General features: G+C 54.8%; 6 protein-coding genes across 6 annotated transcripts; 3 read left to right on the forward strand and 3 right to left on the reverse strand.

Moving 5' to 3' along the window:
* Window positions 1–102: 102 nt before the first annotated feature.
* On the forward strand, window positions 103–1,968 carry GLRG_00835 (uncharacterized protein; the record flags this gene model as incomplete). Its single annotated transcript, XM_008091520.1, has 5 exons — window positions 103–525; window positions 628–741; window positions 802–1,203; window positions 1,263–1,571; window positions 1,636–1,968. 5 exons carry the CDS (start codon window positions 103–105, stop codon window positions 1,966–1,968), a joined length of 1,581 nt encoding a protein of 526 aa, XP_008089711.1.
* A 2,620-nt stretch (window positions 1,969–4,588) lies between these two features.
* Window positions 4,589–5,374, forward strand: GLRG_00836 (pectate lyase; the record flags this gene model as incomplete). The annotated part of the gene is made up of 2 exons (XM_008091521.1): window positions 4,589–4,910; window positions 4,977–5,374. The coding sequence occupies 2 exons, from the start codon at window positions 4,589–4,591 to the stop codon at window positions 5,372–5,374; spliced, it is 720 nt and encodes a 239-aa protein (XP_008089712.1).
* A 1,587-nt stretch (window positions 5,375–6,961) lies between these two features.
* On the forward strand, window positions 6,962–9,013 carry GLRG_00837 (uncharacterized protein; the record flags this gene model as incomplete). Its single annotated transcript, XM_008091522.1, has 1 exon — window positions 6,962–9,013. One exon carries the CDS (start codon window positions 6,962–6,964, stop codon window positions 9,011–9,013), a length of 2,052 nt encoding a protein of 683 aa, XP_008089713.1.
* Window positions 9,014–10,235: 1,222 nt separating this feature from the next.
* On the reverse strand, window positions 10,236–10,690 carry GLRG_00838 (uncharacterized protein; the record flags this gene model as incomplete). Its single annotated transcript, XM_008091523.1, has 2 exons — window positions 10,236–10,573; window positions 10,660–10,690. 2 exons carry the CDS (start codon window positions 10,688–10,690, stop codon window positions 10,236–10,238), a joined length of 369 nt encoding a protein of 122 aa, XP_008089714.1.
* Window positions 10,691–10,949: 259 nt separating this feature from the next.
* Window positions 10,950–12,220, reverse strand: GLRG_00839 (heterokaryon incompatibility protein; the record flags this gene model as incomplete). The annotated part of the gene is made up of 2 exons (XM_008091524.1): window positions 10,950–10,965; window positions 11,028–12,220. 2 exons carry the CDS (start codon window positions 12,218–12,220, stop codon window positions 10,950–10,952), a joined length of 1,209 nt encoding a protein of 402 aa, XP_008089715.1.
* Window positions 12,221–13,481: 1,261 nt separating this feature from the next.
* On the reverse strand, window positions 13,482–16,427 carry GLRG_00840 (cyclic nucleotide-binding domain-containing protein; the record flags this gene model as incomplete). Its single annotated transcript, XM_008091525.1, has 1 exon — window positions 13,482–16,427. The coding sequence occupies one exon, from the start codon at window positions 16,425–16,427 to the stop codon at window positions 13,482–13,484; it is 2,946 nt and encodes a 981-aa protein (XP_008089716.1).
* Between the last annotated feature and the right edge of the window lie 5,962 nt (window positions 16,428–22,389).

The following is a 22,389-nucleotide window of genomic DNA, read 5'->3' on the forward strand; positions in this document are numbered from 1 at the left end:
TTTCTCCCCTTTGCATACTTTCTATCCTCTGACTCAACACGCACGCGCTCTGAACCTGCTCTTACCACCCGCCATATCTGTGAGCCGCCATACCGAACGGCCATGGGCATTCTCACAGTTGTCGAAGAGAGGCCGACGCCGCCATCGGTCTACAACTGGCGCATATACGTCCTAGCATGCATCGCCTCTTGCGGATCTTGCATGATTGGTTACACAAGTGCCTTTATCGGAACAACTGTTGCACTTGACTCGTTCAGAAGGGAGTTTGGTATCGACAAGCTGTCAACTGCGGAACGAAACTTGATTAGCGAGAATATCGTATCTCTATTCGTGGCTGGGGCCTTTTTTGGCGCCTTGCTAACCTACTGTCTCAGCTACTCCATAGGACGCAAGTGGTGCTTAGCGATCGGAGCTACCACCTTCTCCTTGGGGGCGGGCCTAACATGCGGCGCGAGTAGTAATTTGGGGCTTGGTATTCTCTACGCTGGACGCGTATTCTCGGGCTTGGGAACTGGAGTGGCTTCTGTGAGTAAACAGTCTGAAAATTTGCACATCATGGCGCCCAGGACGTGCCTCACATCCTGCGCTTCTATGGCGAATGCAAGATACTAATTCACGAGGTTGTAGAACATCATTCCCATCTACATTTCAGAGTTGTCGCCACCAGCAATTCGCGGTCGTCTCGTTGGTTTGTACGAATTGGGTTGGCAGATAGGCGGAATGGTCGGTTTCTGGATCAACGTGAGTGTTCACAATGGCACACCAATTCTCGTGGCTTGCCTTTGCTAATCCAAGCGGCAGTATGGTGTTCAAGCCCACGTAGCGCCGGGTCATACGCAATGGATGATACCTTTCGCTGTCCAGTTGATCCCCTCCGGCCTCCTCCTGCTAGGCTCGATGTGGATCCGGGAGTCGCCTCGGTGGCTTTTCCAGAAGGATCGCCGCAAAGAAGCCAGGGACAACTTGTGCTGGATTCGTCAACTAGAACCAAGCGATATTTATATCCAAGAAGAGATTGCCGCGATCGACAAGATCTACGAAACCCAAAAGGCTACAGTTGGAATCGGCTTCTGGCAGCCTTTCCAAGCTTTGGCTGCTCGGCCAAAGCTGCAATGGCGATTGTTCATAGGCTGTATGCTGTTCTTCTGGCAAAACGGCAGCGGCATCAACGCCATCAATTATTATTCCCCGACTATCTTCTCGGTAAGCAACTGGGACTTATCCATTTAGAGACCGCCGATAACTAACCATTGCGTGTCCAGAGTATCGGCATTGACCACAACACAGTAAACCTGATGACTGGCATATTCGGTGTTGTCAAGGCCATTATGACATTCGTGTGGCTATTGTTCCTCGTCGATCAACTTGGAAGACGAAAACTGTTGCTCATTGGTGCGGTCACTGGATCAATCTGCATGTGGGTCATTGGTGCCTATGTTTGCATTGTCGAACCGACGAAGAATCCTCAGGATCAATTGAGTGGTAGTGGCTACGCCGCCATTATATTCTTCTATCTCTGGACGGCAGTCTACACGCCGACATGGAACGGCACTCCCTGGGTCTTGAACTCAGTAAGTATATCTCTAGTCGCGATCTATAACCATTGGGCGGCAACTAACAATTTCCGCCTCACAGGAATTCTTCGACCCAAACTTCCGATCTCTCGCCGGTGGCGCGACAACAGCCAGCAACTGGCTATTCAACTTTCTCGTTTCAAGATTTACTGAGCAAATGTTTGCAGCCATGGGCTATGGCGTTTATTTCTTCTTTGCGGCTTTATCGTTCCTCGCCTTCTTCTTTGCTTTCTTCCTCATCCCTGAGACTAGCGGTATTCCGCTTGAAAAGATTGATAGACTGTTTGAGATCAAGCCAGTTTGGAGGGCAAACGAAACGCTGATAGCGCAGCTCATAGAAGAGGAGGAGCAGTTTCGTGCTGAAGCCAAGAAGGATACTACTCACAAAGAGTAATCTACAGAGTCAGAACGGACGAGGGTTACCAGAAGGGATTGTGTCGAGGGGAACCATATAGACTTTTTCCAAAGGAAGAAACATCGACACGGAGTTATTCTAGAGTAATAGCATGGACTTCGCATTGAGCGGCGTTGTTTCAAGAGGGGCTGATTGGTTTAAGGTAAAGACGGTATAGATTTTCTTGAAACTTATGTTCCAATCAATGGCAACGTTACAGAAGCACAAACGCCTATAAAGCTGCAGAGAGCTGGGTTATTTTATGGCTTCGTTGGTGACTAATTTGTCTGCTGTTCCTTTGAGTTAAAGGTCTGGGTCTGGGCTGCACTAACTTTCATGAAGTGAATTACGGCGCAATGCATTCTGACTAAGCGAGCATGCATAGGTCATTGGTAATTCAGAATAGCAAGGAAGTTATTTGAGAGAATATGATTTGTACGAAGATGTTCCAAATGCTAAAACTAGTGAAAAGGCACCTGTACTCTTGGGCTGTTCCTTATTTGCCGTTGTAGATAACATTAAGAAGTCATTCTTATCTCAAAGGAAGAGTTGTCAAGTCTCTGAGCGTACGTAGCCACGCATGCTAGATTGATTATTTAGCTTAACGGTAAAGGATGAGAACTTTATGTCATAATTATTTCTCCTTGCAGTCCTGAAGCAACGTCAAATGAACACCCCCTTTCGCTCCCTTACCGTTTCCTAAGAGGTCGGAAAGTGGTGACATGAGGCCTAGCTGGAAAGCCGTTGATCGATGGAAAAAAGCGATTTCCGTCAATGAGTTGGTGGCTCCACAGGACTTCACGCAAACAAGGATTGTCGCAGCGCCAAGACAAGAGGAGTGACGTTCCCCATGGCTAGATGGCTAATCTGGTAGCAGTATTAGCCTTGAGGGTGCGGCGAGACTCCAGTCGTAATGGTTGCACCGCCAAGTACCCTAAGCTGTCTTGAAGCACTTGGCATTGTCCGTCCAATTTCTTCTATTTCACAACACAATCGCAAGCAACGGTCCCAGTCTTCAGCCCCCATAGCACGGAGAATGGCACCGGAAACGCATGATCTACCGAAGCAAACAGAACCCTGGAGGCCACTCTTTTTTCCGAGACGCCAGGGGCCTGCCAACCTCTTCTGCGTGCAACATCTACGTACTGTTTAGGCTTGAATCTTGGCTGCAGTTTGGGGGTGATTCTTCTCGCCTCGTGATGGTCCACTGATACCAGATGAGAGTCTGCTGAATTTCTACCTGCCGATTCCGGTTATCCTCGAGCACACCGTCATTCGAAATGTTTCGCTGCGGAAAATCACCGACTCGCACCACGTGTCCAGCCGTGTTTTGTCGGCCATCCGCCGCGTCAAGGCTGTCCTGCTATCTTCTGGACCTCTGCCAAATTCTCTTACCGTGCGACCACTACCCCGGTATTTTTTGTCCTAGGGGATGGTCTTCGGTCCAGGGTCTTAAGAACCCAGACAATGGAGTCAGAAATTCAAGCCCGGGGCGCCCCGTCCTATCACCCGCTTTAATATCAATTTACCATACCTTGAAAGATAGGCGTCCACGCCTTACTACTCGAGCATTTCGCTCTGTTTTCCTGTCTGTCCCTAGTAAGAAATAAGCACGTATTGGGAATGATTGATCCCTCGAAGGATAGCGCATGCTTCCTCAACATGGTTAGAGCTTCTTTGACCGAAGAGGGCTGCGCCAGAAGATGAACGTTCCGTGAATGGTCATGCTGGGTATATTATCTGCCATACCTTACAAAAGCAACTTGTGCGGTGATCGTGTGCCCTCATTGGCAAGAAGTTGGCTGGTTCAGCAATGGTTCGCCATCTATGAGGGCTTCTTCGGTGCGTTGAGAACCGGGGCAGTTTTGACCTATGGCAGCTAGGCGACTTACTATCATACGAATGTGGCTCAAACCACATTCAAGATTCCAACACATGACTGCAATCTTGAAAAAGACTTGGCTACAGGGATGACAAGCCCAGTCTGTTCAGCTGCTGTGTCCTGCTGGCACCGAGCAAAGACGGCGCTATATACTCGAGTTAGCCGCAGCACTTATGCCAGTCAACATATGCCCAGGGGGTCTTTCGGATACAGGGACCAGGCTGGCGGCTTAGATCCAAAGAAAGCCAGCCCATTGGTGGGTTGGTAGACCAGTACATGGCGGGTAAGCATGTTCAGCAAGGGGGGGCGCACTCGATAGCCACCCGCGCAGTTGAGCGAGAACACACGGTGACATGCCCACGTTGGTTATACTTTGAAGGGGGGGGGGGGGGGGCGGCGCTGTTCTGTGGAATTTCCACCAAGGAGATTCGACGACTGTCAGCTCTCATCAGACATAGTGATGTGGGGAAACTAAAGGGTACTGGCACATGTGTTGGACGGTTCTAGACTTGCACGATCAATTTGAAACACTCATACTGCGAGGACATCATTGGCACTTGTCCCGGTAAGGATCTTCACGATACCGAAAGGTTTTTTGCAGACCATAAATTCTCTTCAAGCGCCCTTGACATAAGAGACTTGGTTCTCGTTCCGCACCACGCTTACTCGAAACTCGCTGCCACCTTGCAATCTTTCAACACCAGCCTCTCCAGTAACATCAGCGTCTCATCCTCCAAAATGCAGACCAAGATCTTGGTTTCCGCCATGCTGGCTACCCTTGCCACGGCTCAGACCCTTAACATTCCCACCCGCAGCGGTTCCATCGTCTCTCTCTCCGCTCCCTCAGTGATCTCGGGATCCAAGGACTTTGGCAACAAGGAGTTTGACCGCGGTCGCCCTTGCAACACTGATGATGACACTGGCAGCGAGTCTGCAGTTTTCATTCTCGAGAACGGCGCCACCCTGAGCAACGTCATTATTGGCGTCAACCAGCTCGAGGGTGTTCACTGCAAGGCTGCCTGCACCCTGAAGAACGTCTGGTTCCGTGACGTCTGCGAGGGTAAGTCATCCGCGCGCTGCTTCACCTCGTTTCCTTCTCGGCTCGAACTCTGACACTCATTTCTAGACGCCATCTCCGCCCTCGGCAGCGGCAACGTCCTCATCCAGGGCGGCGGCGCCCAGAACGCTGTCGACAAGGTCGTTCAGCACAACGGCCGCGGCACCGTCACCATTGACGGCTTCACCGTCGTCACCGCTGGCAAGCTGTACCGCGGCTGCGGCGACTGCACCAACAACGGCGGCCCCCGCAACGTCGTCATCAAGAATGTCAAGGCCAGCAACGTCAAGGAACTTGTCGGCATCAACTCCAACTACGGCGATGTTGCCACCATCTCCAGCACCTGCGGCTCCAACGTCCCCAAGGTCTGCCAAGAATACAAGGGTGTCAACAAGGGCAGCGGCAGCAGCACCAAGGTCACCACCACGGCCAACTGCAAGGGCCAGACCTCCCTCTCTGCCTGCTAATCAGATTTTGAGGCTGGCAGCTTTGAGCTTGAGCAAGGAATATGAGTGGAAACCTCCCCATTAGCGTGCATTTACTTCATCGCTGTCGGACCGGGACTAAGCCCGGACGACTTGAAAACTTCTATGTACATAGTATCTTGGCCTTGCAGCCTCAATACATACTACGAATTGGTCAAACTTTCGTCCGAACCTCATCAATAGTGAGCCACAATATGGTATGACTTACTTTGTACTAATGATGGTTTGACTCCGTCGACAGCTGCCCCGGCACCTATCTACCCGGTCTCCAGGAGAAGCAGAAATATGCTTGCCAAATGGAAATGAATGCTACCTGACGTTCGGTGTGAACGAAAATATCGGTACAGTGAGTTCGCGATATTCAAGGTTGTAGTAGCTAGGTTGTTACCGATTCTTTTATGCCCGAGGCCCAATATCTTTCCGGCTTGTCCAAACATATGTCTGGATAGCAGATCTATTGTGCCTTTGTGTCCCACTAGACATTATAGCGGGCCATGCCTAAGTCGAAAACTGTCCAAAAGCTAGATAACGGTTTTGTTTGTTCACCTTCTCAATCGTTCCCCATACCAGTATATGCCCAATGACGTCTCACGTATATGACAAGATTTGAACAGCAAAACCTGAAAGATATTGGTTATTTTCGAGGACCTTTGTTTATTCTCTTGTAGTAAAATTATTGTGTATTGTAATATGTGTTGGGAAAGTACATCAGAGATCACCCACACTTGGGCGAGGCATAGCCTCCGACAACAGGGCAATTTCCTGGCGCCAAATATCGTAGCTTTTTGCAAAACATGGTTCTTCAGAGCTATACTCCAAGCAAAATTCTACATAAGTCACTCAAAGTACTACGGAACTACTTGATATGAGCCCACACCACGGGAATTTCGTTCTAGAGTACAGGCCTGGTGAAGGGCTGATTGTCGGTCGGATGAAGCCTTATGTTGCAAACTTCAGGCGGCTGCCATCTAGGTCTCACCAAACTATAGGTTCAGTATACGGCCAATCATTAATTAAACTTGTTTCAATAAGCTTTTTATCGGCCATTTTAAGCTTAAATAGTAAACCGGACGCCCTATCACGATCGTAGACCGAGCCACTGTACCGCCGCTGCCGACCCCACGCCCTCCCCTTTGATGGATTCCTCTCAAGGCGCTTCACCCTCATCCCCTAGCATTGCAGGCTTTTCTCCAGTCCAGAAGGGTTGACAATTCCATGGTTCACACAGCTTTGGATCTATTCAAGCTTTTCTTACAGCCACCGTTTTCCCGGCAGTGATTGCGCAGGCGAACCTTTCTCCGATGACCGGTATTTCTAGCATGTCCCCCCTCCCCCGGCAACATTTCTCTTCTTCATCTTTCTTGACAATCATTCTTCCCTTACGGTGTACATATTCGTGCTTGAGGCAACCGTTTATACTGAGAGGACTACTACTCAACTACTGGACCAAACCACTCTTCTTCTACCATCCATTCTTCTACTGACTATTCTTCCACCGACTCTTCATCAGCCGATCCTTCATTAGACGACTCCTAGTCCATCATATTTCCTGCTGGGCTTTCCGTGACAATGGCCGACCAACGCCTTCAATTGTCAATCGCCCCTCAGCCCATACGTGAGACTACTCACGCCTCAGGATTCACGCACCTCTTTCCGGAACGCTCAAATGAGTACGCTCTCCAGAGCCTGATGGGCTCCCAAATCAGCTTCGGGCCTGGCGCCGAGATCAAGAGGTTTTCCCTACCCAACGACTTCACAGCCATCCGAATCTGGAATGTCGATGAGGAAGTCCCAGGCCCGTCCTTCTGGGAGAATCTCAAGTCGTTTTCCGGCTATGATGTCCACCAACGCATGGAAATCGCAAGGTATGGTACAGTCGAGGGCGTCCGCTACATCGACGTGACCCTTGAGGACCCCCACTTCGCCCAGAATATCTGCCAGGACTTCCGTGATTTCGACCACAGGATGCGCACATCCCTCTCGAAGGACCTTGAGCGGATCCCTTCCTCCATCCGCTGGCGCTCCGAGCCACACGTCGGCATCACCGAAGCCCGCACTGTTCGCCTGACGTGGAACCAGCCCCGGAAGAACGCGCACCTTATATTCTTCGATCACCACAAGGCGGAGAAGCTTACGGGGCTCTACCGCGAGGGGCTGGTCGACCTCTTTGGCGGCCACGTATACAGCTACCCGCTCCCGTTGCAGAACTCGGGATACGCGGTCCGGCTGAGAGACCTCCCGTCCCACGTCACCCAAAACGATATCCGGAGTCGGATGCCCAAAGACCTCATGCCCAACGGCATTATGTGTGGCCCCCCGCGGGTCTACGGCGATAAGGAGAGGTGCAATGACTTGACGACACTCAAGAATCTGCTGGACACCATCGGGTGCTCTACCATCGAGCTGATCCCTGAGAAGGAGGTCGAAGCAGGCATGGTGGGCGCAATGGCGCGCTTCGACTTCGAGGAGGAGGCCCGGCGCGCCGTCAGAAAGCTGGACGGCACCGCTCCCAGCTTCGTTCGCTACGGCAACCTCGAGGTGGTTACCGTCTACACGGCGATGTTCTGTGTCCCCAAACAGTGGATGTTTGACCCCCTGTTACAGTCAGTCATGAAGAGATACTCCATGATCAGCTTCAAAATGAGCAGCAGCAGCGACAACGTCGTCATTCAGATAGAGAACACGGAATCAAAGCCCGTGACCGGCATCAGAAGGCTCTTCGAGGAGGTCTTTGGCCACTATCACCGCATGGCCGAGGAGGAAGAACACCGCCGGCTTGAAGAGTGCTGCAGACCCCAAGACGGCGAGGCGGCGGTTTCGAGCGAGTCGGAATGCCCCGTCTGCACGGCGGAGCCGTCAGAGCCTGTCCAGTCCGCCTGTGGCCACGTCTATTGCAAGCAATGCTACGTGCATATGGTCCAGTCGACGGCCAATTCGGGAACGGAATCCTCTCTCAGATGCATCGGCGAGGATGGAGCCTGCCAGGCGCCGCTCCCCTTGTCTGAGCTCAGGGGCATCCTGCAGATGAACGGCTACAGAAAGCTCCTCGAGTCGGTCGCGAAAGCGCACGTCAGGAAGAACCCCCTCGACTACCGCAGCTGCCCGACGGCAAAATGCCAGCAGCTCTACCGGCCGACGCCCAGAGAGGCCAAAATCAACGCGGTGGCCCGATGCCCGGACTGCTTCGTTGTGCTGTGCACCACCTGCCACGAGCCCCACGACGAGACCGTCTCATGCAAGGTAGCCGAGGACGCCGCGACTACGGAGCTGATGGCGGCCCTCAACATCAAGGGGTGCCCGCGGTGCAGCACCTTCATCGAGCGCATCGAGGGCTGCAACCACATTGAGTGCGGGTGCTGCCACGCACACATCTGCTGGCTCTGCATGGAGTACTACCCGGACAGCCTGGCGTGTTACGAACACATGGCGGAGGCACACGGGGGCGCGTTCGCCGGCGTTCCTGGGTTTGACGCCTACGGCGAGCCAATCTTCGACCCCCTAGCTGCGCTGCCGCCTGGCTTGGATGACGACGAGGGTGAGTTCGAAGACGACAGAGAGGACATGGAGGAGGGAGAGATCGTACAGGACAACGAGGGTGGCGAGGTGCTGTTCAGAGCATGAGCAGCGCGCTTGTGTCGCGCCGCGGCGTTTAAGGAAAAGAAGAGAAAAGGTTCATCAATGGCGCTGGGCGTTTTGCTGGAAATTTGTTGGCATTGTGCCATTATTGGGTGGGTTAATGTTGATACCCGGCGAACAAGAAGTCGCCGTGAAGACCCCATCATCATCTACACAGATACGGACTCTCACCAAAAAGACGCGACAGGGCGGGGCTTTTGCTTGGTTTTGTCGGCGTAATACCAGGGTTGGTTTTGGATGAGTTATTGATGACAGGAGGAATACAAAGTCCCCATGAACGCCCCCAGCATACCATTATTAAGCAGCTATAATATACTCGAAATCATCACTTACAACGGTTGATATTTCCTGATATGAACATGTGATAATCCAGCCCCAACATGCCATATCTACTTGAACGCCCAGCAACGCCAGAGAACCGGAAAGATGAGATGAATGGCCCGTTAACGCATGAACAAGTCGACGTTGCTTGTCTCGCGAGATGAATCAAACCGTCGGAACTTACATTCTTTCGTAGTCTAGGATACACAACTAGATATGATGAATCAACCAAGGCTGCAACCTTGGAGCATGACTAGTGCAGTCACCTCTGTTGATGAATACAATGGTCGCTCTAGACCCCAAATGAGCAGTCTTGTGTAGTTCTCTGGTATTAGTGTCTTGCGATACGTAAGAGCTCGATACACAGCATCTCCGGCCCCTGCCATTTTTTTAACTGTCACTTCTATAGCTAGCTAGGAGACTATACCTGTAGGGCGCAAATATGTAGTTTATAACAACGCAGGACTGTATTGGCTGACCTTATACCGTCGGGGTGTCACAGCTCTGAAAACTACTGGGCTTCTGTTTGTCGCTCACAAGAAAGCACAGAGAGGCGTATGAAAAGTCCTTGAATAAATAAAACAGTATCTGGTAGACTAGACCCGGTGAAATGCTGTTCTCGTAGGTAGCCATGTGACCCAACACAAGGCTACCTGCATGCACAGAGCCTGATCATCATAACGTTCTTCGTGACAGCATCGCACGGCCTTTTGCGTAAGGGTCCCTCGTCTTCCGATCCGGGTGGCCGGTATCGGGCCCAGGTTGTATAGACATTAGTTGGGAGTGGTAGGTAGATAGGTAGGTAGGAGGCATGCGAGTCAGGTCTTGACAAAACTCTCATTTTCGAGAGCGACAAGAGACCTGCCAGGACCACGCACAGCCCCCCCTAGACAACCCCATCCCCATCACCCACCTCGACCACGGATTCGAAAAACCCCTCGTGACGCACCTCGCGGGAGACGTTCGGACCCTCCCGGTCCTCGACATCCACCAGGAGCAGGTCCCTGTACGTCCCGGCGTCCTGCGAGACCCCGACGCGGAACCGCGTAAAGGTCTCGAGTCGGCTCTCGCGGAACGCCTGGTCCGGCGCCGCCGCCGCCGAGGCGTCATCGTTGACGTCCCAATTCCTCGCCGAGGATAGCTGACGCACGTACTCGGCCGGCCACGCCTCGGCTTCGGCCCGCGCGACCGCCGCCACGTCCAATTTGGTGGCGATATCCGCGACTAGCAGTCGTCGGTACCGGATGAGTCAATACTAAAAGTGCGTTAGTGTCATAGAGGCGGCGAAGAATGACTGAGTGCCCTCCTACGGGAATTATCAAATACGGCCCTGGCCAGCATTGCTGCGTAATAAGAGCTTGATATAGTGTTCGCGCTTAGAAGAAACGCAGTACATCGGTCCATGGAGGAAGAGGCTTTATCAAGATTGGGTTGGGCGATTACTTTAGTAGGCGGAGGTAAGTTACCCACATGCGCCTTATCGAACAGTATTGGGGAAAACATTGCATATTTCCACGATCAGAGCTCCTCCACAATCAGGACCCTCGCGCTGATCCGGGCTTGATGAAGGGGAATTCCATTTGTTTACCGTACCAATAACTTATTTGACGAAGGTCCTGGCCGGGGGCTGTGCTCAGTCTCCTTTGAACTGGAAATGGACCTTGCGCCCACCGCGTACCGCACGCGCGCGGGGTCGAAGTAGACGAACGCAGGGCGCAGCTTCTCGCCCGTCCATGCTGTCTTCGCGTAGGTAAACAGGGTGTCCGAGACCCTATAGTACGATGACGATGACGACGACGACGACGCGGCTTCCGACGCCCGGTCCGAGGGCGTCGTGCTGCGGAGGCACAGCGCGAGGGTGTTGAACGGGTCACCCCGCCGGCGGCAGAGGAGAGGCGCTAGAAAGACGGCGGGGCGACCCCACACCACCCACTTAGACGGCTTCTCCCGGAGGAGCGGCGTGACGACGGTGACGCCGCTGTGCTCGATCCGCACGCGGGCGGCGGCGGCGGCGGGGACCCAGACTGGGACGATATCGCCCGAGTTTCTGAAGCCCGCGGGGCTCTCGGCGAGCAGCGGGCGCGGACGCCGGTCCGGCAGGGTGGCGGCGGCGGCATCCCCCTCGACGATGACGTCGCCCCACGCGAAGATGGACTGGTCGTCGGTGTCCCGGATGATGGCCTCCTGAAGACGGCGGAAGGCCTTGGGGCCCTCGCCGTAGATGAGCGGCATGTTGACGTCGAAGATGCCGAGGAGGCAGTATGCGAGGTCCTCGGCGCGCGTCGTCTGCCTGCGGGAGGCCCAGCTCATGCGCTCGGCCACGCTCGCCTGCGCCAGGCGCAGGGCTCCGTCGCCGTCGAGGTAAGCGGGGTCGATGCCTGTGACGGATGCAATGACGCGGGCGAGGTCGGGCCGCGAGCCGATGCGGCGCCAGTCGGACGAGTAGAATTCCAGGGCCACCGGGGCCAACAGCTCCTGCAGGGTCCAGCCGCGAGTGAACCAGCGGCTGCCGGCCAGGGCGGCGGCGCACTCGGGGGTGCCGGGCTCGGCGTAGGGAGCATCAGCGAGGTAGGCGAAGCAGACGTCGGCGTCGCGGTACCACCTGAACATGGAGTTGATGGCCTCGGAGAGCTCGCTGCTGCTGGACTTGTCGATGCAGCACGTGTCGATCCATATCCAGACCTGGTCCTGGCTGCGGGCTAGGCGGCAGGCGCTCTGCACCTTGGCCCAGCCGGTCTTTGGCGACGGGCCTCCCTCGATGTCGTGGAAAAGGACTTCGTCCTTGGCCCACGTGTGCGATAGGATGGCATAGCGCGGCACTTGTCCGTAGAATTCGCTGAGCTGTAGCGTGATCGTGTTGAGTAGTCTCATGACCGAAAGGGGTTTACCTAGCCAGAGCTGCGCCGCATGCGAGTTAAATTGGCGCAACGCAGTACGGAAACCGGCGACTGCGAGTCCCGGCTAGGACCAAGTTTGAAGTCGGAAACGGGCCCGAGAGACGGACCCTTCCCCCGCACCCGGCCCGGAGCCCCTCCTTCTATACCCAAGTACCCAAAGTACCTATCTAACCGATTGGTTACATCGTTTATAGCCATTAACCATATGCGCCATAATGTGTGGAAACCGAATGTGGCTTCACACGCGCCACATCTCAAACCCACAAAAGAGGGGCTTTAGGCTGCCCTACCCGTGCCTGCCTATGTATAGTACATGACAGGTGCATGTACGTACCCTGCGCGATAAAATACCAGCTGACTTAATCAGACTTCCACGCGAGACACAATGGCCCGAGCTCCTGCCGTAGCGCCTATCCCGCCCCCACGATTTTAAGCAGCAGGGCAGGTGCGCCCGGATCACCCGGCGACCTTTTTCCCTGCATCTCCTCTTCGGGGCCTTTTCTCCCCTCCCCTCCCCTCTCCAATCCTTCCCTTGGCTCGCACTCGCGTTCGCACAAAAAACCTCTCCCCCAGGGAACTGGTAGTCACAGGTCGATACGGTCTCCTCGCGACCTGTCCTCAACTCACTGCCCGCTTGTTCTTCCTAACAAGTCGGCCCTTTGGAACAGTTCTTCACCACCGCCAAGAGATCAGACCATACAGAAAAGAAGAGGGACCCTTAGCTAACTAAACCCCTCCCCTACCCCCCCTTATTATCCCTGGCGCTCTCACCTGCAGTAAGACGCAGGGACTGGTGGCCGCGAAACCACGAACGACATCGTCACACCCCATCACAGAACCAACAATAGCCTATTGCTTGCTGGCTTGAACAAAATGTTTCCCCCAAAAAAGGGGGAGAAAAAAACCAAATGATTGAAAACTTTTCCACAAGGAAGCATCATGTGCTTTCATTTTTATATTTTCCCCCATTCCGTAATCAGATGAATAGGGTATCGCCATATCCAGTCTATTCTTTTGACACACCCTTGCCAACCACCTCTGCTAACAAGGAGAAACATGGTACCCTGTACAAATATCCCGTGACAGATTCAGTTAACTGTCCTTCTCCCGTTACCCCAGGCTTGTTGCTAGATTGCCTGAAAAAAAAAAGCCCACTCCGTTGACGCCAGCCGCATTATACAAGCATCTCTCATGATGACATCGCGTGCCCCTCCCCCGCCGTCTCCCGACCTCTTTCATCGGAGTCCCAAGGAACCCTTCTCCACTATGAACCGCACCGGCGTTCTCGTTCTCCGCCGGAAGCTCAGCGGTCGGCCGCCCAGCCCCACGTGGTTGGTAGTGCGTGTCGGGTTGGGCAACGGCAAGGGTATCTGCCCAGGCAAAAGGCCATTGCCGCCGCGCTCGTCGAAGCCCCATCGCATGACGCCTCCCGTTCGGATCCAGTTCTCGAGGTTGCGGCACTGGCTCACGTCCACCCACTGTATCCGCCCGCATCCCTCAAGCAAGTTTTCCACTCCGCCGCCAGTGACTCTAACGCAGCCCCGGACAGAAATCCCCTCGAGTTCGTTCAGGTGCAACGCCACCGATTGCAAGCTCGCGTCCGAGACGGCGCTGCCGCAGAAGGCGAGCCGAAGCTCCCGTAACTGCGGCAGCCCGAGCGCCACCACTTCCGTCGCCGTGTCAGACAAGGCGCAACAGAATGACAGGTCGAGGTGCGTCAGATTCTTGGCCGCGCCCACGAGCGCGACAATGGCGTTGTCCGAAAGGTAGGTGCAGTCCGCCAGGCATAGATGTGACAAATTCAGGAAACGGAAGTTGGCCCACGACTGGAAGCCCGCGTCCGTGATGGACGTGCAGCGCGTCAGAGACAGCGTCTCCAGCCTGTTGGACGCGTGCGCTGCGAGATGCGCCATCGACCTGTCCGTGATGTGCTTGCAGTACGACAGGTTGAGGTGCCTGAGGGCCGGGCAGCCAATGACGGTGCCCGGCTTGGGAATGTTGGCTGCTGCCCTCTGTTGGGCTTGCTGCTGCATCACCGCTTTTTGAGGCCTCGACTTCGCCGTCGAGCTGGATATCACCACTTGCTTGCTCGGCGGCTGCGGCGGCGGCGGCTCGGGAACCACCCAACCGACCACGCGGGCGAGTAAATTGTCACCGACCTTGCGGCAGTTGCTCCAATCGATCTCCTCGAGGCCTTTCGCGTTCTCCGCCATGTCCAGTATCTGGTTCGCCGACACGTCCCACACTGATCTCATGCGCCACCGCTTGACATTGCGGCCGCAGCTTTCCCACAAATTGCGGAACCCATCATCCGTGATGTGGAAACAGTTGCTGATGTCGATAGCCTCGGGACGCGTACCGGCAAAAGGGCCAATTACTGTCTTGATGGCCACATCCGTTACTCGCCTGTTGTGCCCGGACAGGTCCAGATCCAGGCACACCTTGGGGTGTGTCGTTAGCAATCTGCGCCAATGGTGGGAAACGAGTCGCGCCCGCATCAGCTCGGCAATGTCCAGATACCGGAAGACGGCAATGAGCATGTCGTCGGGAAGAGCGGGGACCAAGGCCGGGTGAGGCCGGCTCGGCAGCGTACGGGCTCGCTTGACTGGCACCTCCGAGTCGGGAGGGGACTGAGGCATTGAGTAGCGCAGCGGCGTCGATTCGACCTGATGCACTCTGAAGCCATTGAGGGATATCGGCGACGAGGGATCAGACTGCGGCGTGGGCGGGGCCAGGGAATTGCGTCTCCTGTTCCGCATGTTCTCCATGTCCACGCTCAAGAAGGGATCCGGGTCCTTGGGCTCCATGGTTTCGCCATCATCTTTTGTGGGGGATGTGGGCTTTGAAGGGGTTGTGAAGGTCAAGTGCGGCAGAGCACTGGGCGTCGTCGGCGTGGAAGGGTCTGACTTGCTGGGCCGCTCTCTCGGGTCCGCGTATGTCATTTCTACGTCTTCGTCCGACGTCTTGTACCTCTTGCGAGCCGTCTCTTCCACCTGAGACTTGATATCGGGCGAACAGCGGCTCCAGAGCGTGTCTAGTGCATCGCCGGGTATCATCAGACATTCAACCGTCGTGATGGCCCGCACAGTTGCTGTCCGGCCTTCGGACAACCCCAGACTGGCTACCTCTCCGAAGTACTGACCGGCTTTCAGCCTCGGCCGTAGGTATGTCGCGCGGGTGGTTTTCTTGAAGGGCTCGTTGCTGTTTTGCGTCTCGCGTATGACTTCCGCCTCGCCGCGCACAATGAAGAAGATCTCGTTGCCCGCTGATCCTTGCTGGACGATGTCTGTGAAGGGCGAATAAGTCTTCGGCTGGGCACTCAAGCCCAGCTGGTGGAGAATGTCGGGAGGCAACGTTGAGAACAGGGGCAGCTCCCGTAATGTCCTGCGCACGTTGACAAAACCACTGCCCAGAGCGCTGCCCGCGGCAGGGTCCTCGATGGCTCCTGGGCTGGGGGATTTCCGCTTCTTCGAATTGATAACTGTGCCTTGACTGATGGTGCCTATCTCGCCCGTTGAAACCTCACCAGGCGCTGGCTCTCTGGCGCCGTTAATGAGGGTCGGCGGCGGCTTGGTGGCATGCCCTCCTTCCTGGCGCTTTTTCTTGAGAATGTTGAGTCGCTCTTGGGCCTCGTGGCGAATTGCCTTCTCCATATCGGGAAACTTTGGCAACTCGGCCTGGAGGTCCTCCTTCTTAAGGACGACGAGCAGACATTTCGTCCGGGCCACGATGGTTGCCGTCCGGGGAATGTCCATCAGAACGCCAATCTCACCAAAAAAGGCGCCGGGCTTGAGTTCGGCGTATATGGCCTCGCCATCGCGCGAGGTGACGGCCACTACCCCGCGCACCAGCCAGTACATTGCTCGTGCATCGTCGCCCTCGGTGAGGATATGGTCCTGGGCGGCATGAACCTGCGGCCTTAGGTGGTTCCCAATGGCAGCCAAGAATTCATCGGGTGCGGACACGAACAAGGGGAAAGATCTAATGCGGTCAACCAAGTCGAGTGGCATATCGCGTATGGTTGATGCGGTCAGCGGGGAAGGCCGCATGGGCCGGGTAGGGTTTGTGTCGACATTGAAGGACCTGAGGAGGGAGATGGAATCTGGCACACCGCCGACGCCGGCGCCATGGGCGAGGGCGCGATAGGGCGAAGGCGATGTAGGGGAGCGATTCCGCCTCATGGTCCGGGAGGGATGCCGCGTGCGTGGTCGTGTCGACGCCAGGGTTCCGACTTGCCTTGACGGCTAAGCTCTCCGCCCCGGGGTAGGGCAGAAAGCAAACGGTTCCTTCTACGAGATTTGGCCGACTGCACTCCCAACCTATCGCCTGAGCTCCGAAAGGCTGGCGAGGGGGGGATCCTCTCCTTGCCGGTGAAGTGTACGTGCTGCCTGTCCTAGATTTTGGGGTAACGAGTCGAGACAAGAAAGGGCTGGTGGGGTTGGCGCATGCTACGGCCTAGCGGACGACTGAATCCACCCTGGGGAAGGGTAACGAGACGGCAATTGATTCGAACGAGATCGGTGCGCTTTGAAAGAATCTGCGTACGTTTCGGACTGTAGGCGTTTGGTGTTTCTCGTTTCTGTCCGCGTGCAGCGAGTATACGTCAGGTGTGTAACTCGGAGGCGGGGGGACGGTTGAGGTATCACGCCGGATGTCGCTATTGAGTAGGAACTTGTCTCATTCGCGGTGCAATTAGAACTTGGATCGGAAACAAGATAATGGGTGTTTTGGCTGCGAAGGCAAGAAGCTTGCCGCGTGGTGGCAGCGACGGAGGAGGTATCGGCGCCGGGTTCGCTAGTAGCTTGTGCGGGCGGAAGCTATGGCGCAAAGACACGGTCAGTTCCGGACTCTGGAGGCAAGGCGCGATTCAAAGACTGACCAAGTGTCCAAGTGTTGCGAACTGAAGGAGCTGACAAAGATGGAGCGCGTGTTGGACCGAAATGCAGCTCTCGTCGTCGTGTCGTGGTGTTGGGGTCTCGGTTGGGGTCTCGGTCGCAAAAAGACGGCGGAAAAGGACGGTAGCGGATGCAAGTCTGTTTGCAGTCGCCACAGGCGGTAGTGATTGCTTCCGGTGTCCGACAAGGACCGATTCGCGATTGGATCCGAGACGTATCTTTGATTCTTCCCAGCAAAGAAGTCTGCAGGAGGAAGAAGGAAGGAAACAATCAGAAGGGGGGGGGTGCGAGTTAGGAGAGAAGGAGGAGGGGAGGAGGAGGAAGGAGGAAGGAGGAGGAGGGACGGTAATGGACGAAAAGAAGCGGTCGTGGGTCTGTCTAGTCGGGAAGGAGGCGGAACGGGGATTGGGGCGACGGGACAGGGTGCGACGGAAGGCTCGATGGTGGGACGTGGGACGTGGGGCGTGGGACGTGCCTGCCATGCCATGCCAGGTTAGAGGAGAGGACTGCGACCGACCTACTGCGTAAAGGCCGGCAGGAGGTGGGGGTGGGCGTGTACACTACTGAGTGTACTGCACCTATCTACTACACCCACCTATTGTACTCTCTTCCCACCCATATACTTGTGCACACCTACCTACTTAGGTATCCGTACAAGTGTGCGACCGTGGCAGTCGATGACCGTGGCCCCTTACCTTGACCATGGGGAAGGGATACAAGAGTGAACTCAACTGATTGGGACTGAAAGAACAGAACAGAGAACCGAACTGAACTCATGCAAGACTGGCTGAGTTGCTTCGCGTTTCTCGTAGCCCGAGCGCAACCGCGCCTGTGCATATGTACATGTGCAGCTGACAAGTCTTCTAGGTGCCGCCACTGGAGAGTCTAGCAGACTTCCAGAAGAGCCATAGACGTACGGAAAACGCCCGGACGGATGGACATACCTGCACATACCTTGGATACATACCCCAGGTAGGTACCCAAGATACCTGAGTATGCACGGCAAGTAGCTGAGGTGGGCATGACCACCCAGTCTGATCAGACCGCCAGCAAGAGTTTGGCAGGTCGGTGCTTGGATTCATCCATATCGAAGCGAGGTTTCCTCAGGAACCAGCCACCTACATACTTGTAGGATGACCAGAGCAAACACTTGGGGAGCCGAGGGCAGAAACACACGGCATTCGTCTACCGCTCCCGCAGCAGCGAACTCGCACAATGACGCGCTAGGGGGGTGGGGCATTGAACGGAACATACCTATGTACCGCCCATGTACCTCACTACTGAACACGGGCACCCGCGGGTTGCTGTCTCAGGGGGCCGCCAACATGTAACTGGCAAGGTGACGAGACATCTGAGCAACATGACGCCAAAGCTTAAACTGCCCGCTAACACCCAAAGAGAAGAGTCGTTCGTGCTGCTTGACGTACCTGTCCAAGGTAGGTAGGTAGCTACAGAACATTCTTGCCCACGTTTCTCACTTCTAGTGCAGCATTGCGGCGTCGAGGAAGCTAGCAGATCAGAAGCAGAGCACCTAGAGCGGGCTAGGTACATACAACGCACTCGTCAGATCGAAAAAGCACCCTTTTTGGCCTTGCTTGGAACACGCACCGTGGCATTTGGCTCTGCGACCACGGCCTACCTTCTTAGTCAAGCGCCATATTGTGTTCCCTCAGTCAGGCGTAGGCATTCCACTTGTCAGGCTGCGCGTCCCGGTATTCGTATTTCCGTCCGTTCGTGCGAGGTGTACGGCGTACGTACGCATCCCTCGCCACCCGTACACGACGGGATTCATGGTTTTGCCTAGGTACGCCTTGGACTGTAGAGACCTGGGTACCCCGTCAGTGGGCCGGGATTGGAGTGACAGACTGGAAATACCGCGACTGTGACCAACGGTACCCCATTCGGATGCTCTGGGGGACGTAAAAGCATGAAAGGCAAACATGAAGGTGATGTTGACTCTTCTGCTGCCGCCAGCGATCCAACACAAGAACGACAAGGTGCAGCAGGATGCAGGCCAAAGGCTTGCCGGGAACAGTGACGCTCAACTACCGCTGCTTATTACCACTCTTCCTCATCCACCTGCCGGTCTTCTCCAGAGATGATGTCAGCAGAGGCGCGATACGACGTGGTATGACACAGCGTCCGAATGGCCGACAGCCCATTTTCAGGCCATTGTAAAAGGACGTGGGCCTGGTAGTCCAGGAATGCTGGCAATCGGTCTGTACTGCATGTCGTGAGACGTTAGCTTAGGGCTGGCCTAGATAGCGACTACAGAGAGGTGTTACCTGAATCTGTGGCCTCCTTCCGGCCACTCCACGTGCGTGGTATGACAGTGGACAACTGACTAAGGTAGCTTATCTCCCTTGGGCAGGCGGGCATCTTCTTCCAGGATGGTCGATCATGGCCACGCTCGCGGGGGGTCACGCCGCGCCATGAAGTTAGGCAGGGGAAGAAGGGGAGAGGAAAACAAGCACAAGAGCTGTGGAAGCTGAGGCGGGGGGCGGGGGCAAGCAAGACCAAACCAAACGGTTTGCTGACGCCTGTGTTTCTTTGTTCTCTTGGGCTTCTGGCCTTGCTTCCATGCGTGCTTCCACCTTTCCTTTTTTCTTCTTTTTGGCTTTGCACTTGCTTTTTGCTCACGCCGCCTCCCCCCCCTCCCCTTCTGCTCCGGCCGGTAGGGTAGTGAGTGTATCATGTTTCCTCTTAAACTTCAATCGCACAGGTTCGTCTGCTTCCCGTCTCGCTCCGTGGTTCGTGTCTTGAGTCTCCTCATGATCGAATCAATGCGGCGTAAGGGACCATGGAGGCCTTCTAGAAGCCCGCACCGACCCCCAACAGCACGGCCATTCGGTTTGCCGAAAGATGTCACGCCGTTGCACGGGTAGGACGGGTAGGGGTACCTCGCAGGGGACGAATGGGGAGGCTCGCGTCCACATAGTCGAAATGTTTGCTTCGTCTGCGCTATAAGCTCTTACGCCCCAGACAGTGACATGCTGGCGACAAAGACGATGATGATGATGACGACGACGACGACGACGATGATGATGATCGTCGGCAATACCAGAGAATCTGGTGAGCTCCCTGATGCTTCTGGGCTGGGAATGGGGTTTCCGTGGGAGGAGCGCAGGCCATCAGGGAGGGGGGAGCGTGCAGCCGTAGAAGGCCGGCTGTTTCGCAACACAGCGATCCCTCCACTCTTGTCCCTCCTCTCGGTCCTGGGTCTATGCCTGGTCGGTCGAGTTCTCTGGGTTCTTTCGATGCTCTGCCTTCGTCAGCCAGGACGAAAAAGGTATGTGTGAGTGGACCACCATCTCACCGCGTGTCTCAAGCTTGCAGGCAGGGACCCCTGGCCCATCGGACCCGAGATGACGAGCACGGTGCACTTGATGGCCCCGGGTATGAGGGAGAAAGTCCACAACGGCTGGATAAGAGGATGCATCCGGTCCACCATGACCATGCCAGCCAGAGCTACTCCGTACCTAGGCAGATACCTACTCAGGGTTAGGAAAAAATACTTAAGTATAAGTAAAAGTACAAGTATACTTGAGTAAGTAAGTATAAGTCTAGGGTTAAAAATACTTACCAAGTATAAGTAAGTAAAATTCTCTAAAGCAAATACTTAAGTATACTTAAGTAAGTACCTTCTTAGCTTAAGTAAACTTAAGTAAGTATCTTATAGGCCTAAGTATACTTAAGTAAGTATTTTTTTAGAAATAATTACTTAAAGTTACTTATTCCCAACCCTGTACCTACTGCAGCTTGGCCGGGTAGGGGCCGTCTCTTAGCAGGGAGCTGGCCGCGTGGAAGTTCCGTGTAACACGCCTAGAAGCCTGCCGTGGCCGGAGGGGTCCAGCGCAGAACCCTAGGTCAGGTAGTTAGGTTGGTAGGTGTTTGCGAGTCCTGTGTGTCGTGTCGCCGCATTTCGCAAGCTATATTCCAGAGAGCTCTTTTCAACGCTTCTTGCGGAACCAGGGCCTGCTGTTCTTGCGCTTATTCTATTGGCGGAACTCTGCTGACCAGTCGGAACTTGGTGCAAGTCGTGTGTCAAGGCGGAAAAGATCGCCTTGGATACGGATTTGTATCTCAGTAGTCGAGAAGTTACTCTGTTGATTTGGGAGAAGAGAGAGAAAGACTGTAGGTATATTGCCCCTGGGAATGTCGACCTGCAGCGGCTTGGTCAACAATGGTCCCTTCCCTCGTGTGTTCGTTCCTGCTGGTGAGGAAGCATCAAGTGGGCGCGGTTTCCTCAACCATCAGCCATAGGTACAAATCCGCCCCCGCCAAGGGAAGGACCCCGCAGCGTTATGCTTTCCGATAAGCGACTTCGCTGACCGCCTACCTCTACGTCGCCTTCAAAGATCTCTCCGTCTCCTCGTACTTTCTTTCCTTTCCATGGCCAGCCAGCCTCCTTGAGTAGCGACGGCAAGTGCATCCGCTACTCTCAATTCCCGCCCATCCTCAAATCGCATCATCATCATCATCATCATCAGGCACTACCTCTGCGGAGAGTTCTTTTTTATACGCTTCTCTCATTCAACTCTCGACACAACGGTACCTTGCCAGGATGCGACAATCATTCAGCAACTTTAATTTAGTGTCCGGCTGCCAGAAATGGTCGATCGCTGACGGCCACTACGATATCTCTTCTGGTCTCTCGAGCCTTTAGCCACCCTATCAGCTTGCTCTCTCGCTTCCCTTCCATCGAACCAACAGACAATCCCTCAACATTTACTCGTACCGTTTCGACGCCTTGTTTGTCTAGACTCAAGCTTCCTCGGGCCTCCGCCGGTGCCTGACGTTATCAACAGATGCAATCTTGAGTGATGAACATCCTGTGGGCCTCCCTGAAGAAGCCAACATCTGGGCAACCTTGATCACATTGTACAAGTACATCTTCCCGCCTGGTACGACTTGGTGCGCTTCTCTACCGGCTGCCTGGGATCTATGGTCTGACAGGTTTTAGGGGATCGCCCAGCATTGATCCGACCTTGATAGCTTCGGCACTACCACATCCGACGCTTATTCTCGCGTGCTCACACGACTCGGTGGTGCTTCCAGGACCACCTGTTGGACAAACGGCGACGGTAATAGGCACTTGATTCAGTTAGCTTCCATCAACGCTCCATGGCCATTTGGCTTCTATTACGGGCCAAGCACTAAAAATAGGGTCACCTAGACTCTATACTGTACGCCTTGGCGCACAAGTGGTCATCTTTGGTCTGATCACTGTTCAAGATCCAGACTTCTA

The sequence above is a fragment of the Colletotrichum graminicola genome, assembly GCF_000149035.1.
Source record: "Colletotrichum graminicola M1.001 genomic scaffold supercont1.2, whole genome shotgun sequence".
NCBI classification, from domain to species: domain Eukaryota; kingdom Fungi; phylum Ascomycota; class Sordariomycetes; order Glomerellales; family Glomerellaceae; genus Colletotrichum; species Colletotrichum graminicola.